General features: G+C 43.5%; 1 protein-coding gene across 4 annotated transcripts in view; it reads right to left on the minus strand.

The window, feature by feature from the left end:
- The window catches only part of JHY (junctional cadherin complex regulator), a 56,323-nt gene extending 39,523 nt beyond the window's left edge, over positions 1 to 16,800 (minus strand). The window contains exons 1-3 of one of the 4 annotated variants that reach the window (XM_029957162.1): positions 16,724 to 16,800; positions 14,050 to 14,457; positions 1,228 to 1,726 (exon numbers count right to left, since the gene is read on the minus strand). In XM_029957162.1, coding sequence (XP_029813022.1) covers positions 1,228 to 1,726; positions 14,050 to 14,360 — 810 coding nt within the window. In that variant the 5' untranslated portion in view covers positions 14,361 to 14,457; positions 16,724 to 16,800. The other 3 variants (XM_029957163.1, XM_029957161.1, XM_029957164.1) reach the window with 3 other exon arrangements.
- Positions 16,801 to 17,805: the final 1,005 nt, after the last annotated feature.

Genomic DNA, 17,805 nt, shown 5'->3' on the forward strand with positions numbered 1-17,805 from the left:
TCCGCCAGGAGGTGGGCTGATAGGATCTTTATGAGTGCCCATGAAATAGATTTTGAATCCATCATCTGAGTTAGAATTTACTCTAGAAATGATCAGCTGAGAAAGGGAGGGCACTTGTTCCAGTTTTATAGATGGAAAAGCTAAAGTTTAATTATATCATTTGCACAGAATAAAGGATGGTGTAGTGGTTTTCAATCATGGTTGGAAACGTAATAGAATCACCTGGATAATTAAAAATGACAACCAACCAACCACATGTTGTACCCTGCCCCTCTCCCACTGCACCCGATATGTATATAAAACCTAAGTTGAGAATAACTGGTGTATGCGAGTTGCTGTTATTGACATGAGTTTGTCATGTCACCTCCGATGTATTGGGGGCATTTAAGAGGTTTGAAAATCAGTGCTGTAGTGGAAACAAAGGCAGCCAGCATGCAGAATCACTTGTTTATTCCTCTGTTTTATCTAGTGGAATAGACAGTTTAAAAAAAAATTCTATGTTAGGGGGTGGGGCGGGGGGGGCGGGGCAGGGAGGGTTCCTGGGTGGCTCAGTCAGTTAAACATCTGACTGTGGCTCAGGTCATGATCTCACAGTTCCTGAGTTTGAGCCCCTTGTTGGGCTCTGTGCTGACAGCTGGACACCTGGAGCCTGCTTCAGATTCTGTGTGTCCTCCACTCTCTGCCCCTCCCCCAATTGTGCTCTTTCTCTCTCTGTCTCTCAAAAAAAAATGTAAAAAAAATTTTTTTTAAATTCTGTGTTTGGGGCACCTGGATGTTAAGCATCTGACTTCAGCTCAGGTCATGCTCTCACAGCTCATGAGTTCAAGCCTCAAGTTTGTCTCTGTGCTGACAGCCCAGAGCCTGGAGCCTGCTTCGGATTCTGTGTCTCCCTCTTTCTCTCTGCTCCTCCCCTGCTCACACTTGTCTTTCTCCCTCAAAAATAAATAAACATTAAAAAATATTTTTTAAAAATTCTGTGTTTCCTTGGAGATATTTTGGATATAATAATTAAATTATAGCACCGTAAGCCATTGGTGGCTCTGCTTTTGCTCTTAAGAATTAATGGAATAATTCCCCTGATTCTTCAAAGAGAAGTGAGGGCATTTGTTTTACTCAGCCATGTGGTTGCAATGACATCACCATCTCAAAGGAAGTGGTCTCCAGCCATTTCAAACAAAGGCAAATTCCAGTCCCGTGCTGGGAAGAGATTAAGTAGCACTTACATACCTGTTCTGAGCGAATTTCCCCCCGTTTTTTATTGTGAAGCTGAAGATAAGAGTCTGTTTTAGGAGTAGGTAATCCCAAAGTCAGCTTGTTTTTTTCCACGAAATATTGTTTGGACTTCCGTCGCCGAGGGCCACGTGATCCTGGCAGAAAAACCTCATTATGTGAACTTGAGCTCTTCAAGTACTGAGAGAGCTTGCTGGACTTGTCCCCCAGATCGCTGTCGCTCAGCTCTGAAGTTGGCTGGCTGCGATGGGCACCACGCTCATAGTTTGGGCTTAAAAATTCACTGCCAAGTAAGGAGGCAACACTCTGTGGGCTTCTTTTCTGTTCCATGGACGTCTCCTTGGAGGGGTACAGTGGATCAGAAGTCAGATTTTCAGTAGAGCTGTCTACAGACTCTGGCAGGCCCTCCACGGTCAAGAACCTCCCCTCCTCTTTCTTACTCTTCCAGTTTGGGTCGTATCGGAGGTCTGAATATTTATCCTCCACCGGCTGTTGGCTGCCCAAAACAGAAAGGAAATGTCAAGTCCTTCATGAAAATAAATTTACTCATTATATTTAGTCGATTATCATACTTAAATCTTTCTCCTATAATTTTCCTTTTACTATCATTTTTGTTTGTTTTTAGTGTTTATTTTGAGGGGGGGAGAGAGTGCGCATGTGTGGGAGGGGTGGGGGGGAGAGAGAACCCCCAGTAAAAAGGTCGTAATTACCCCAGTTCATTAAAATATGGAATAAAAACTGGGGGATAGTCCATTGATAAATGCCAGATAAACAGCTGAAAAACAAATATCAGTGAGTCACTGGTTTATGGGATGCTATTATGCCCACCTTAAGGACTTCAGCTAATGAAGATAAAGTTGATTTCACCTTCTGCCTGGTGACATACGCATTTGGCTGCTTATCTAGGAGGAAAAGCCACTGCTGCCTGGAAGCTGTTTTCCTCCATCTGCTCCTTTTGTGAGGGGAAAGCAAGATTTGTCTCAACTGAACACCCGCATAGGTTCATCCTCCTGTAAAGTGGTTTTACTTTTCATTTTGTCTTTGTAGATTGTAAGAGTTACCTTAAGGTGGCGACAGAGTGGCCATTTTGCTGTGGGTTGGAGAAGGACTCTGCGCACCTACAACCCCCACCTGCAGACCTGGAATGTCCGCGTGGTCTGAAAACAGCCAATCATGAAGCTCCAGCTTCCCATCACCCTGACAGAGGAAGCAACCTGTCCCATCCCGCCAGGTCCCTAAAGTGCCCTTATTTGGTGGTCTGCCCTCCCAAGACCAGACCGGAGGTCTTTCACCCATAAAGAACCTCCTCCCTCCCTACCAGGTGCGACTTCCCTGACTCCCCACTCCGGGGGTCATGGAACCTCGCCTGGAAATCGCAGATCCCAATAAAGTCTTTCTTGGCTCCATGACTTGGTCTCTTTCTTTCCTCTCGTCTCTGCCTCCATCTATTAAATCTTACATAGATTTTTATCAGATGCACTATAGAAAGATTCCCCCAAATGTTTAGAATCAGAACTCCTTCCCAGTTCGTATTCTTTTCGTTGGTCTGATCGGTGCTCACAAAACAGTAGACAGGTCAACATGTGCTTTAAGCTGTAGGACGGCCCGTTTCAGCCAAAGGTGAGAACACACGGTCCTGCCTTAGGGACATGGACTAGTCCATAATCAGTGCATCTGACCCCCAATAAAGTCTTCCCTTTTCCTCATGACAATCTCAATTTGTAAAGCACCTCCTGGTCTCAACCAAAAAAGAAAAAAAATGCCGGTAATATGGTATATTTAATGGCCCCTTTGATCTTCAAAAGCTAAATGGGAGAGATTTTCCTTCCTTGAGTACAGTAGTTGAAATCCTCTAATCAAAAAGAAAATGTAAATCACCTAGGCTTTTTATGCTACTTGATATTCCCGTTTATGGAGGATGGCATTCTATGCTGGGTAAACAAACTAAAGGTACCCCACTGCTAATTCACTTCTCTTAATGTGGACCTAGATTTCTTTTGATTCGATGTAAAGCAAAAATTAGAGCAAAAAGACAAAACGCCCATGTCTTGCTAAGCAGTCATTCTGAAGATGGAGAACTTCTTGGAGGAGGCTCTTCCTTCTCTATCCAGGGGGAGAAAAGATACGCTGTTCCAGCAAAATGCCTGAAGGGACACTGTGCACACATGTCAGCAGGTCGGACATCATGCTGTGCATCTGAGCCCACCCCCTAAGCACCACAGGGTTACCTGGGGCTTTGAGGAGGACCTTTCTCTTGGGTGATGTCACGTGAACTCACTGTGGGTTGGCCTTGCCTTTCACCTGGCTCCCTGGGTCTCTTTGGGCAGGGACCAGGGACACGGAGTAGTTCAGCAGGGCACAATCTGGACTCAGGACTGGACAGACCTGGGCTCCAGTTCTGGGTCTGTCATTACCTATGTGTGCATCAACTCCTGTCATCTCCGAGCCAGGTGCTCTGGACTGTAAGTAGGGATAAATTATCGGGATTGCATAAGCATCAGAATGAGACAGTATGTCATAATTAATGTTTTGCATTTGTGCTTAGTTTCACCTTTCACTATGGTAACTTTGCCTCTTGACCTGCTTAAGGTTCTGGGCCACAGGGACTAAGGGTCATCCTTCCTTCCCTAACCTCTGTACTAGAACTCTACCCTGTGCTATGGACCGAGGAGTTAACAAGTGTTTCTTAAATAACTGGGCCTCAAAAATACTCGAGTCAACACAAATGTAGCATCAGATACTAATTTTTAAAAACAGTATAGTAAATTAGAATCTAAACATGCAGAAAAGCTTCTTGCACTGAACCAAATTAGCGAATGATATCAAGGCTTAGCTTGCTATGACTTAAACATAGGGCTCACTTGGGGTGGTTTAAGAAAGAAAAGATTAAGGGGCACCTTGATTATATCTTCAATATAATCATATAATCTTCAATAAAGACATGACCTTATTTTTGAAATGAAGAAGGGTGCCATTTCCCTATATCCAATACATATTGAAAGGAAAACATAAATTTAATTCTCCTTACTCATTCATTTGCTTGACTTCACAGAATTTTACTTCCCTCATTCCTCTGCCCACTCTGTGACTCTACAGGGATTTACTGAGCACTTACTGAGCTCAGGGATACAGTGTGGGCTCCCTGCCATGTGGGGAATACAGACCAGGAAGCAGTTTATAGTGGCAGTGATGTGTCCTGATTAAGGGCATGGCCCTTTGAGACTCATAAGGGACATCCAGTCCCAACTTGGAAGATGAAGGAAGCTTTCTGAACAAGTGATGACTTAGCCCGGACCTAAGGCCGTGAAGGATGGAGAGTATATGCTGGGCTGAGGGAAGAGCACATAAAACAGAGCAGAGGGGAGAGAGAACGTGGTCCTTTCCATGAGCAGACTCCTTTGGGATGCATGGAGGGTGGGAGGAGGGCAGGTTGAGTAGAGCTCAGGGTGAAACAGAGGTGAGGTCTCGAAAGGCTTTGTGAATTCTGTGAAGGAACCTGGCCTGCCTCAATGAACTTGACAGTCTGACTTTCACTGAGCAAAAATAGAGAAGAAAGGTGTTAGTTAGACATGAGTACTTTTGGATAGGCCACGTGATGAGTTTTGGGAAGGGATTATCTGCAGAGGTGTGGGTATATGTTTGGTTTTCGAATAGACAGTCCCCTCTGGGCATTCCTTGAAGCAGGGGCTGGCCACCATTAAAAGTGTTGCATCACTTTGGGGGTCTGTTCTGCAACTTGGGGTGGGAGGTGACGTGCCAACTTTGGGAAGACAGCACATATTGTGTGCCAGTTAGGGAACAGTCATGGCGAGCCTCCAGTTTTTTCCCTTAGAACAACCCTGTGAGGGAAAGTACTATGATTCTCTCCATTTAATAGATGGAGAAGCTGAAGCTCAGAGAGCTTATGTAACTTTCCCAAGGTCACAGAGTGAACACATGGTGGAGCTGGGACAGAGACCCTGGCACGCTGTCCTGGCTCCTGTCCACGGAGTCGTTGGCCTGTACTGGGCAGCTCTGCCCATGGGTGGTCATGGAGTCAGGCCGGCCTTATGTGAGTTAGTGAATTAGTCATATACACACTGAGCAGCTCCCCAGGTGCTTAGGCATCGAAGCGTGGTGAGCAGGCTGGTGGATCGTACCTCCTAGGAAGATTCAGCTATCACGATCAAGTGATAAATTAGATGGATACAGAAATGCAGCACATTACACGTATTTAAAATGAAGAGGGCATAACCTTGCTTATCCCTGAAAAGGTGTTAACCTCTTATTTCCAGATTCGATTGCTAGATGACACCTCAAAGTCTATTTCGGTTCTATGGTTCTTAACCCTGTGATAAACGCACAGAAGAAGCAATACACTGAGGAATGCTTATTATTAAGAAAAAAAAAGGTAGTCTTGGAGAAATTGAAGGATATGGTTTTCCTGATTGCGTACAGCAGAGTGTCTAAGGACAAGGGGCCAAATCAGACTGCCCGTACTCAGTTCCTGCTGCCACCAGTCACTGTGTGAGCGTGCCTCAACTTCCTCATCAGTAAGATGGGGGTAACAATAGTCCCATCTCACAGTGCTGCAGAGAGGATTAAGTGGATTAATATAGAAGAATGTTTGCAATTGTGTCCTGGACACAGGGTAGGGAATCCAGTGACGACTAGCTACGAAAGCCTATGTCAGCGAGCTCTGTCCCTGTTCTTTGTTTGCTGAGTGTCAGTGTCGCCGTGACATAACCTTGTTGTGTATTGTGCTTCCTGCTGATGGATCTCAAGGGAATCTTGTCTCCTTAGGGCTTATGTTATTTCCAGAGCATAAGGCTGTCTTGTGATGCACTAAGTGGCATCCTAGTGGCCTGGAGGATTAACACTTTAAAAATCCAATGTGTGTGTGTGTGTGGGGAGGGGATGTGTGTGGGTGGGGTGTGGTTTTTTAAACTATGATTTACACACCATGGACAATCTATTTGAGTTATAGTTTAAGGAACAGGATTAAGAAATTTCGGCCATGTGCTGAAGTATTTTAATAACCTGCTGAAAGATGAGAAGGAAGATAAACAGGGAGAATTAAACAACTTTAGATCTTCAGAAAGAACTGTATTTTGGGGCCTCAACAAATTTCTGTTCTTAAATGCCCATAGAATTCTTTCACACGCTGCAGAGAGGCTGGTGTTTATAAGTGGAACCTAGAAAATATGAAGGGTTTTGAAACAAATCAGAAAGAATGAATTGCTTTGGCTGGAAAAAAAAATGGTTTCAAACCAATTGTATCTGATCATGCATACAGAGAAGATCTGAATCTGAAAATGTGGCTCTTGAGAGCTTTAGTTACCCTGCGCCACTTACACTGGCAACGACTGTCTCAGAGTCTCCCCCTCGGTCCTCTTTCTAGATGGAAACTCTATGTAGAAACAATTGAAAGGTTATGTTTTGCAAAATCATGAGCACGGGAAGCTGCACTACTTCATAGAAACAAATCTAATGGTTGAAATAGAACATGATACTGAAGATCCCCATTGTCCTGAGCTTGTGCGCTAAGAAGCTCAATTATGTTTCATGGTCCAGGTCAACACACAGGAACAAAATGAGTGTGAAGTGCTCCTTCATCAGTAATCATCTGCACACAAAACATGCACTTCTTTTCCTCCCCATTTGATGGAAAGGTTACACAGACAATGAATACACGACTCTTTTGTTACTGTTCAGACAACAGATGCAAGGTCTCCTCTTAGATGCCTAGGTAAGACACGGATGCAGAGAGGCAGGGCAGGCTGGCCTCATCTGCATCCGCCATGATATTTGCTGGCTTTAATGGACTGTATTTGAGGACTTACTGTACTCCAAACAAAATCAAATCAAACCTCCATTTAATGAAGAGCCTCATATGCGGTATAGCATTCAATCAAAAAAACTACTAAAATTAGAGCATGTTTCTAGTACAATTAACATCCTTTGCACTCATAATAAAATATTCAATAACTGGCCATTTTGCCTGTTGAGGAGGTGAATGAAAGCACTGCTATTAATCATTTAGTGGTTATGTATTTGCCACTTTATTTTAAGTAGGCAGTTAAATTGAAACTGCACATGTTATTATTGATTTAGGTTTAATTTAATCCTTTTAAAGCGAACAATTATTCCCAATTTATATGCCATTAAATCTTTTATGCATATGAACAGCAAATTCAATTTTTGTTTAAGTGTAAAGTTTTTAATGCTTCTTTAACATGCTTTGACAACAGATTTATGGCTGTAAAATAACCAGATATTTGCCCCACGTTCAGCCTTGATTCAAGGGCAATCTGTGATTTAAAGGAAAATAAATGCTCTAAAGAGCACCTGTTTGTAATTGGAATGTAAAATCCTAGTATCTCACTTCTATCATCTTGCATGAAGCAAAGCCTACATCTTCGCAAGGGAAATACTGTGTGTCCAGTATTTGGAAACATAATTTTTCAGACAGTGAGAGTTACAGTGCTTATACTAGGAATTTTCCATGGTGGTCTTGGATGTTCTTTTTATTCTCCGGAAACGCTAGCTAAGAAGCAGAGCCTTGGATTTAGCAACTTTCTGGGTACTTATGCTTTCTTTAGATAGAATTTCCTCACTTTGAAATGCGAGATATTGACAGCGTTGTACCTGCAAGGTAGCTGTGATGTCACCAGAAAGGCAGTGGAAGAGAAAGGTCTTAAAACATGGGTCCCAGTCCAGATTTTGCCACTGACCGCCTGGGCGCACTTGGGTGAATCTCTTCACCACCCGAGGCCTTGGGTTCCTCCTTTGGACAATAAGGAAAATAGGCTGTGCTTTAAGAGCCCCACAGCTTGAAGAATCCATTTTTATTAATTGGATTGATTCCACTGTGCCAATCTCAGCAGTATATATAAGAATGGGGCGGGGGTGGCTTAGTTGATTAAGCATCCAATTTTGGCTCAGGTCATGATCTCATGGTTCATAGGAACTCATGGTTTGTGAGTTCAAGCCCCTCATCGGGCTTTCTGCTGTATTGAGGAGCCTGCTTTGGATCCTGTCTCCCTCTCTCTCTCTGCCCCTCCCTCTCCCACCCCTGCTCAAAAATAAACATTAAAAAGAAAAAGAATTGGAAAAAGCATTCATTTGAAATTCAATATATTCAAAACATATAGTAATGAAAGCTTTCTATATTTTCATACTTGTCAGGGAGTAGAAATAAAATGAAGACAAGGCCATGGATTAAACTATTCCTTTAGTAACTTGGCTATAATCCACTTAATCGTCTTGATACACTCACATGATTGTAGGTGATATAAATTTAAATTCTGCTTCATGAGGTTTCAAACTTGCTATTTACTAATTTAACACAGTAAGCATCCCAATGTTGAAATAAGCCAGAAAGGAACAGGCGGGTGTCTCTGAGGGCTTCAAATCCCAGGGCACGGCAGCGTTAGCATTTCTGGCAGGGACTCTGCCTTTAATAGACACAATCTATGTCCACGCACACATCTTACTTCCGGCTCTGACGGCTCATCTCTTCTGACGGTGCTGTGCCTGCCCTGAGGAGCACATCAGGGTTTAACTAGAGCAGAGTTTGTGGGCAAATGATAGAGAAGAAAACAGAAATGACTACTACCTACAAAAGAAGTCACTTCTGATACAACCATTCCCATGTGATTGGAAATGAACAACAAAAATGCTAGTAGCTATTCCCCCAAATACTGTGTGGAACCCCTAAAGTAAGGAGGTAGTGCAATGTGTCTGTAGTGGTTGGCCAACCAATGGCCTTCAGTCGAAAACCTATCTAGTAAAGTCAATAAAAATCAACATGGATGAATGTTTCTAGAGACCAACAGGGATGAGTGTGGGCTCCCGGAAGTTCTCTCAATGTTCTTAGTAATACTAGCATGTTCCATCTGCCCTCAGGTGTCATCCTTACTCTCCTAACCAGTGCAAAAAAACAAAAAAAAGACCAACCCTATACCACCTGTGAGAGAAAGCCTGCCCTCAACTTAACATTGCCAGTGTGTTCTACAAAACAGCCTAGGACATTTGAGGGGAAATGAAATGCTGAGTTTTGCTCATTACTAAGTCTCTCTTTACCCATTGACTGTTTTGATTCTTCAGTACTGCTCTAAGCCCTCCACCTGATTCTTATATTATTAATCAGAAATAATATATATGAAAGCATTTTAGAGTTAAATCCTATACCATCACAGCATGATAAAAAGGGAGATTATTCTTACCAAGTCCCTTTCTTTCTTTTAGACCATTCTGAGTATTACAGTTCAAGAATTCTTCATCGTGAGGCACCTGGGTGACTCAGTTGATTAAATGTCCGATTTTGGCTCTGGTCAGGTCATGATCTCTCAGCACATGAATTCGAGCCCCACGTCAGGCTCTGTACTGACAGATCAGAGCCTGGAGCCTGCTTTGGGTTCTGTGTCTCCCTCTCTCTCTGTGACTACCCCCGCCCCCCACCGCGCGCACGCACTCTTTCTCTCTCAAAAATAAACATTAAAAAAAATTCCTCATTGTGCCTGTCTCCTACCCAATAATTTCTGGTACAAGGTAGTTTATTAGAATATGGGATCTTGGGTGAAGGTTATCATTCCCAGGTGATGCAAAAGACACCTATAGGTTTTAATGAATAAAAAACATTTGTTTCCCAGGAGAGATGCTGAGGCATATAGGCTATGATGACCCGGCTGCCCAAAGCAAAATACGATCAATGTTTATTTGTTGTGAAGGCACAGTATCCTTGAAAAAATGTGTATCACTTTCCTAAAATTTATAACCTTCTATGCTTATTGATTCTGGCCTCCGTTTAGTCCCTATCGAGATTGTTATTGCTTTAATTTTTGCTAGATAGTAAAATGGAATCCTTTATCAGGTCAGCACTGATCACCTATCTAGATAACTTATAATTAGAGGATCAGGCTTTGGTTAGGAGAGCTTTCATTCAGTTCAATTTCTGGTTCTGCCACTTTGAAACTCCATATACCTACATGACTCTCAAATCCCCCCAAAATGGGGATAATAATGCCTAAGAGGCTCTTGTAAGGATAAATGAGATAGTATATATAAAGCAAATAGTTCTACAGATGGTAGCTAATTACATTTAAGTATTCTTATTAAACACATATGCTAGGTACTGTACCGCTGCCCCCTGATTTTTTTTTTTTTTAGACATAAGGTTTCTGAGGCTCCAGGACTGAAGAGGTTATTTCTAATGCTCAAGGAATTACATTGATCTCTTTCTTTGCCAGCACCGAGTTTCCTATGGCTAGTTGTGGAGTGGGGTTTAAGGATTATCACGTGGAGACCCTCTCTCCACTCTCCGATTCATTCACTGTAGTCAATGCTGCTCCAATTTCCATTAAGTAAAAGGTTTTCTCTAATCCATATACATTGAACTATGGCTTGACTTTGGTGAGGTACAAGAAAGTAATTGCTTTGAGGAGGTTCTGGTAACATCAAAACAGAAGAGTAGGGCTCAAGTGATTTGTCAGGCAGCTTTTAAAATTGTTGCTCATAACAACAAGAAGAAAGAGATTTTTCATGGTTTTAAGGCAAGGCTTTGACTAATTGTTTGTGAACTACAATTCCCAGAATACCATCTACCTTGCAAAAATGAAAGCCTACTTGAATTTCATAGTGAGAGCCTGGGATCGATTTGTCCATTTCACGGCTAGCTAACCACCCAGAGGCAAGCAACAAATGCACAGAGGAAAGGTTTCCAGGACTAAAGTGAAAAAGGCCAGTAACTAACCTGAATACTATTTTTGAGGCATTATTTGGCTACATGCTTGAGTTCTGTTTTCCTTTGTAGTGGAGAACTGGTCCTCCTAATGTTCAATGTACAAAGCACTACACTGCCAAACAATGACTAGGGCTAAAAGCCATTCTAACCCTGAGGATGATAGTCTGTCATTAAAGATTTCGAAATAAAATCAGTCTACGAAAAACAGCACTCTTTATGGATCTCTGAGTCAGAAGACGAAGGCCCTGACCATAATTTTGATTTCTATAAGTGGGAGTCTTTATTTTGAAATATATTGAGTGGCATTTACATTGTCCTTGGGTAAAGACCAAGGGGGCAGAGTCCGTTCCCTGAGCGCTGTACTCAAAGGAGGAAAAACTCAACATGGGTCACTTAATGGATCCTTGAGTTAGTTTCTCCCTTGTAAAAGTACAGACAAGAATGCCTATCTACTGCAAAGGATCTGTCCTTTCCAATGCCCTCATTTCTGGAAGAAGAAAAACCAATAAAACTACTACCATTTATTACCTAGGAGACTCTGACTCTCGCGCATCAGAGCTATGATAAGAAGAACATGGCTTAAGGCACAAGTCAGACTGCGTGAATTTTCTGCTCTGCCACTCACTTGATGTAATAAACGTATGTAATACAATCCCTTTAAGCCTCTTGTGCAGCCTTTAAAAGAGGGATCATGATAGCGTCTCCTAACGGGGTGTTCATATGGGTTAAATGAGATAATACACGTAAAGTGTTTAGTGCTGTGATGGGCTCATGATAAATATTCTGTAAATGCTGGTTATTGTTGAGAACCCTATAGTAAACTTTGGCTTCTCTTCTTCCTTCAGTCACCGTATCTAATATGCCCACAAGCCCCATCAATATTCTCATTTTCTTTCTCCTCCCACTAACTATAAATTATCTACGCAGTAAATGAATGAATAAAAGATTGCTAAGAAGGATACATATCCACAGAAGTGCACATATTCATTATCTCTGCGACGGCAGATGAGGGAGTGGGTTTGAGAAGGGGGATAAGGAAACTTTATCTGTAACAGTTTAGGTCTTTAAAAAAAACATATGACACAAATATGGCAATAAGGGTTAATATGTAGATTAGGATCTTGTCATATTTTAGTTTTTTAATCTTTATTTTGAGAGAGGGCGAGGGAGTGCATGAGAGCATGAGTAGGGGTGGGGGAGAAAGAGAAAGAGGGAGAGCAGGCTCCCAAGCTCCACAACATGGGCTTCAATCTCAGGAATTGTGGGACCATAACCTGAGCTGAAATCAAGAGTCAGATGCTTACTGACTGAGCCACCCAGGCGCCCCAGAATTTTGTCGAAATTTAAATCAACATTAAGAACAAAACCACAAACACCCTCCCACAGCACTATGACGTTCAACAAGTTACTTGATCCCCGTTCACCTCATTTTCCTTATCCGTAACATGGGAAGAGCAGCATTTTCTTGCCGGATGACAATGGAGAATTAAAAGAAATTAGGGTTGCCTGGGTGGCTCAGTTGGTTAAGCGTTCCACTTTGGCTCAGGTCATGATCTCACCACTCATGGGTTCGAGCCCCACATGAGGCTCTATGCTGACCGCTCAGAGCCTGGAACCTGCTTCAGATTCTTTGTCTCCCTCTCTCTATCTCTGCCCCTCTTACACTCGCACTGTCTCTCTCTCAAACATAAATAAATGTTAAAAATTAAAAAAAAAAAAGGCCTTTAAAAGAGATAATTTTGTCATTGCTGTAATTATTACCTTGGGTAGTCTCTTTACCCGTCATGAGTTTACCCTCTAATTCACGATGCATCTGGTGCAGGACAATCTTCCTTACACATGGCTTTGTCTCCCAGGTGTCCCCAAGAACCTGTATTCTCTCTCCCGGGTGTACCCAACCCAGGTCACCTGCTGGGCGGGATTCTGGGTTCTGTGTTCGTGCCCTGTCTGGGGTGTGGGCTGGTGGCACTCACTACGGCCCCTATAATCAGGGTCCTATGCCGTCTTCTTTCTCTATGCTCCTCTGCCACCAAGTGGGGCTTTAGCGTGTCACATGTTCATTCCAATTCTGTTGCCAAATTTTACCTTCTTTCTAAAACGCTACCTACCCAAGTTCTAGGCCTTCTATAAACTTTCTTCAATATATTTTACCCATTGGGGGGAAAAGACCTCTAATACCTATATAACTCAGAGCTTCATTCTACACACTATGTATATATTGATTAATTTTCACCTCAAAGCTCAGTGAAGGAACTATTTCTATCCCATTTCAGGGGTGATGGAACAGAGGCACAGAGAGATTAAGACTTGACCACGCCACGCAGCTAGTAAGTTGCAGAATTTGAACCCAGACCATCTGTGTTGGACCACACGCTTCACCCCGTGAAAACCTCTTTTCTAACCGATAGCTTTTAACTTCTTCCGTACTGTGTCATAAAATTAATATTTTTGTTAAAACTGAGTAATGCACTCATTTACACCTTCTTAAATTATTTTGTAGCTCATACATAGCATAATGTTAACACCCCATAAATACACATTATTAGAAACTGAATCCTTATATGATTATAGAAGCCCCGGGAGGTAGCTAGGATTCCACTCCCAGAACGTATTTACTGACATTGATAGCTGTCCTGGGAGACAGGCCGGCCAGATCAGTTTGATAGAGAGTTAAATGACTTATTCCAAATTATACACTACATCGCAGTGCCTAGACCAAATCAAGACCACCTGTTTCCAAGTCCTGGCACTTTCCTATAGCAGGCATCCTGCAATTTCTCCAAGGTCAGGTCAGAGCAGTGGAGACACCTGGAGTATGGACAGGAAATAAGGAGTGCTTATGCCCTTGTTGATATCTATTCTTGCTTTTGCATATTTTTTAGTTAAAAAGAAGGAGGAGGAGGAGGAGCGGGAGAAGGAAGAAGGTGGCAAAAAGCCTGGCTTCAAGCTGTCCTTAGTTAGTTGGGACCAGTGTCACACACATTACAAGGTGTTTGTTACCCTAGCCTGTCCTTACGGTCACTTGTGATCTACCAGTAATTATTTGGCGATGAGTTTCGGAATCCACTGTTATCTCACGTCAGTCAATTCCTTACCTGCCATTGTTCTGGGTATGGAGGGTTTCCTTGCTGTCCTTCTGAGCTACTTTTCTGCTTGCTTCCTCTTCTGTCTCACTCAGGCTTTCCTCCTCCAAGCTGTCAGGCTCCATATTGTCCTGGATTAGATCTTCAAGTTCAGACCGGGACTTACTCTCCTGCGTGAAGCTTTCTGAATCAGATTCCAAGGAGTCTTTTGCCATCAAATGTGAGTCTTTCTTAAAAGGTGGCTCTGCGGACTGGACCTTTAAGTTGGTATGATGGATAGGAGACTGAACGGAGCGCTTGGGAAATAATTTACCGTGACTCATCTTGAAAAAAATACAACTATGAAAGCGAATACAAGTATTCTTGATGGTAGGAGCAGTTGGCTTGAATATTTCAAGTTGTGGTTCACAAAAGCATCACCTAGAAGACAATTATATTTATGTCACTTTGCGACTACTGAAAGCTCTTTAATTCCAGTGTTAAACATTTAAGTGAGCAGAACTCCGTTATATTATCTGCAGCCTTTTGTATGTACTCTTTTGTAGGAGGAAGGTCTGTTAGAAAAACTATTGTGTTTTTCTCTCTATGGAAATACATCTGATGTGGAGTTCATAAATAGCCTGAGTAATCAAATGCAGCTTTATTGAGGAAATCTAGCGGCTGGATTCCTTTTTCTGCTTCCAACGGCCTATTACAGACAAGCCTGGACACAAGCTAAAAGGTTAATTATGGACAGTACTTCAGTGGCCTGATTTCAAACACCCAGGACACCAATATAAATATGCCAAGTTCAGGAGTATTCATGAATAGAATAAAACAAGTTCAGGGTCTACCTTTTGGAAAGTAAAGGAGAAAAAAGGGAAGAGTGTGGTTTGGAACTGTAAAGAGACTTTGTGCTTCGACCTGTGTTGGCTGCTTTTGTCATTTAGGAGACACGTTGGTACCCAGCTTGCTACTAGGTAGGGATGTGTAAGTTAGGTGGACATCACATGGAGATCAACCTCAGCTCAGTATATATATTAAAAAAAGAACACTGGTTAGAACCATTTAACAAAATATTTGGAGGCTTTGTGAATTCGGCCACTAAATGACTCCTAGCAGAGGCTGGACATTTACCTGCCTGAGAGGGATGTTTTCCTGGGCAGTGTTGTGTGGGTGGGAGACTGGCCCTGAGTAACAGTAGGGTCCCTTCTAACTCTCTTAAGTGTGTGATTCCAAGCAAGCTTCCCTGTCTCAAAGGGCTGTCATAAAGTCCCATGCGATGGTTTATGGCAAGGGTGCTCTGAGTTCATATCAGATTGAAAGGAGATGATGATTTTGGATTGTGTTTCCTTTCATCTCTCCCTAGCATTCCTATTTTGCTCGGTCTTCTATCTCACTGCCTTTATGCCATTTGTTTTCCCCTGTAGGTCAGATCACAGAAACTTTACCATCAGAGATTCCTGTAACATTTTTAAAGACTTGCTCTCTCGTTCTTTCAGCAAATGCTAGCTTTAATTACAGAACGTGAGCTTATTCCTATTCCTTGCACTGCAAATAATGTTGACCTGGTTGCAACACCATAGGCTCCTTAGAGGAAAATATCTTAACAAACAAAACAGAAAAAGGTAGCATTCAGATTTAAGTACATTGTGAAGTGGTTTTCTTTTTAATTCAAAATCCCCCAAGGTGGTAGACTAATCTATTGTTTAATTGTACAGACTATCGGCTCATTAAAAAAAACAACAACCATAGTGTGCCTTACCTTATTATCTTAATATTGTTAAGCAGATTAACTGCTGCATTTTAGGGCGTTTTTTAGAAAGCAGCAAACCCACCAAGTACTAACTAGCATTTTAAAGGAAAATTTGTACAAACATCTGCAAGAGTTTAAGCCTCTGTACTTTAAACACAAAGCTTAAAATAATCGTTCTATTTCAATTTGGAATTGCTCATGAAATCATTCAGTCCCTTCAGTGGTTCTTAAACGAGATAGACTAAGCCTTCTGAGATTTAACGAATAAAAAAACAACGTCCATGGAAGAAGATAATTTTGTTGTTAATGAAATCTGGGATAGTGGGGAGAGAGCAAAGCCAACCACCACCAAAGCCGAAGGCCTGCTCTTATAAAGGTAGATTAAAGAGCGAAAAGTTGGTATCTTGAATAAATTAGCACATAGGCATTTTAAATGTCATGAAAGTGACTCCCTAGTGGTACGGTTGTTTTTCACTGATTTTCTGACCTAGAGAGGCTGACAAATCTCGCTGCAAAGTAAACAAGACAGGCTAGGATTTCGCCAGTGGTATCCAGGCACTGACTGAGACGCGGCCGGGTCCCTAGGGTTTCCTTCAAATCTTTGCGTCTCTAGTCTAGTACCGGGAGGAAGAATTTCCTTCTGTAGGTGAAAGGGAACTCTGTCTGCTCTGGCTAAAAGGAAAGTTGCCCTGTCGTGGAACAGTCTGGAAGCTGCCCATAAGGGGCAGTCAGTTTGTTTTCTCTGTTTGCTTTTTTTTTTTTTCCCTGATGGACAAGACTGGGCAGCAAAGGCGTTTCAAGATCAGGGAAGCGACGGGTCCAGGGGTCTGGTGCCCTGCACGGGTCTTAGTCAACAGAGGACAGGGCTACTCTGGGAGTCTGGGCACCCACGCCTTTCAGGGGCCAGCCCCTGGCCCCTTGTCCTTGTCTCGCCACGGTCCCCCTTGCCACCTGAACCCCAAATGCAGTCTAGTACGGGCTCCTTGGCTTTCTCCTGGTCCTGATCCAGTTTCCTCTGGAGGCTTCCTGCTGTCCCCACTCCCTCCCCCGCCCCCCAAGCCTCAGCCCTTCCCATCTCCCTCCCAGGCACGTGCACCCCCGTTCTGAAGGCAACCGCCTGTCACCTGCCCAGCGCTCCTCGGCGACCGTGACCCCCGCAGCTGGCATTCTCCCGTGCAGCCACCAGCGGGCCCCGCTCCCGCCGCCCGGCCCCGCCCCTCCCGCGTCGCCTGTGCTGCCCTGGAGACCGCCGCAGGGGGCGGGGCCAGCGCAGGGACCCGCCCACAAGGTGGCGCCCTTCGCCCTGGCAGAGAGGGTGGGACCAGCGTGATGACTGCCTTCAAGGACGGGGAGCTCTGGGCCAGGCTGCCGCAGGGCCGCTTCCCAAAGCTGAAAAGCCAGGAAAGGCAGGCCACGGAGTGGGAAGAGGTATTTGGGACCACTGCTGCAAGGACAGGTGAAGGCCGCCTACAAATCAAGAAAAAAATCCAGGGAAAGAATGGGTAAATGACTTGAACAGGAATAATTCGAAAGAAACCCAAATGGCCAATAAAGGTTTACTGTGGATTGAAAAGGTGCTTAGGTCATAAATAATCAGAAGAGGACAAATTAAAACCGTGTCTATCACTGCGTACTCCCCAGACGGACGTAGGCTGAAGTCTCTGACAGCCGCCCAGGACCGGAGAGGATGCGGGACAGAGAACCCTCGTCCTCCGCAGACGGGAGAATGGAGCGGTGCGGCCGCTCTGCAGATGGCTTGACATTAGCTGGCATATGTATACCTGATTCACTTTGGGTTATCTACCCCCCCCCCAAACTTCCGTGCACCCAAACTGGAAATAACTGGAATGTCCGTCAACGATGGGACGGTTAATTAAATACGATACGATCGTGCAATGTATGAGGTAGGGTGACACAGAGAGGGATCTTAAAACCGTTGAGGAAGAAAACCCTTTAAAATACATATTGCGCGGGGCGCCTGGGTTGCTCAGTCGGTTAGGCAGCGGACTTCGGTTCAGGTCGCGATCTTACGG

The sequence above is a fragment of the Suricata suricatta genome, chromosome 11 (genome assembly GCF_006229205.1).
Source record: "Suricata suricatta isolate VVHF042 chromosome 11, meerkat_22Aug2017_6uvM2_HiC, whole genome shotgun sequence".
Classification (NCBI taxonomy): domain Eukaryota; kingdom Metazoa; phylum Chordata; class Mammalia; order Carnivora; family Herpestidae; genus Suricata; species Suricata suricatta.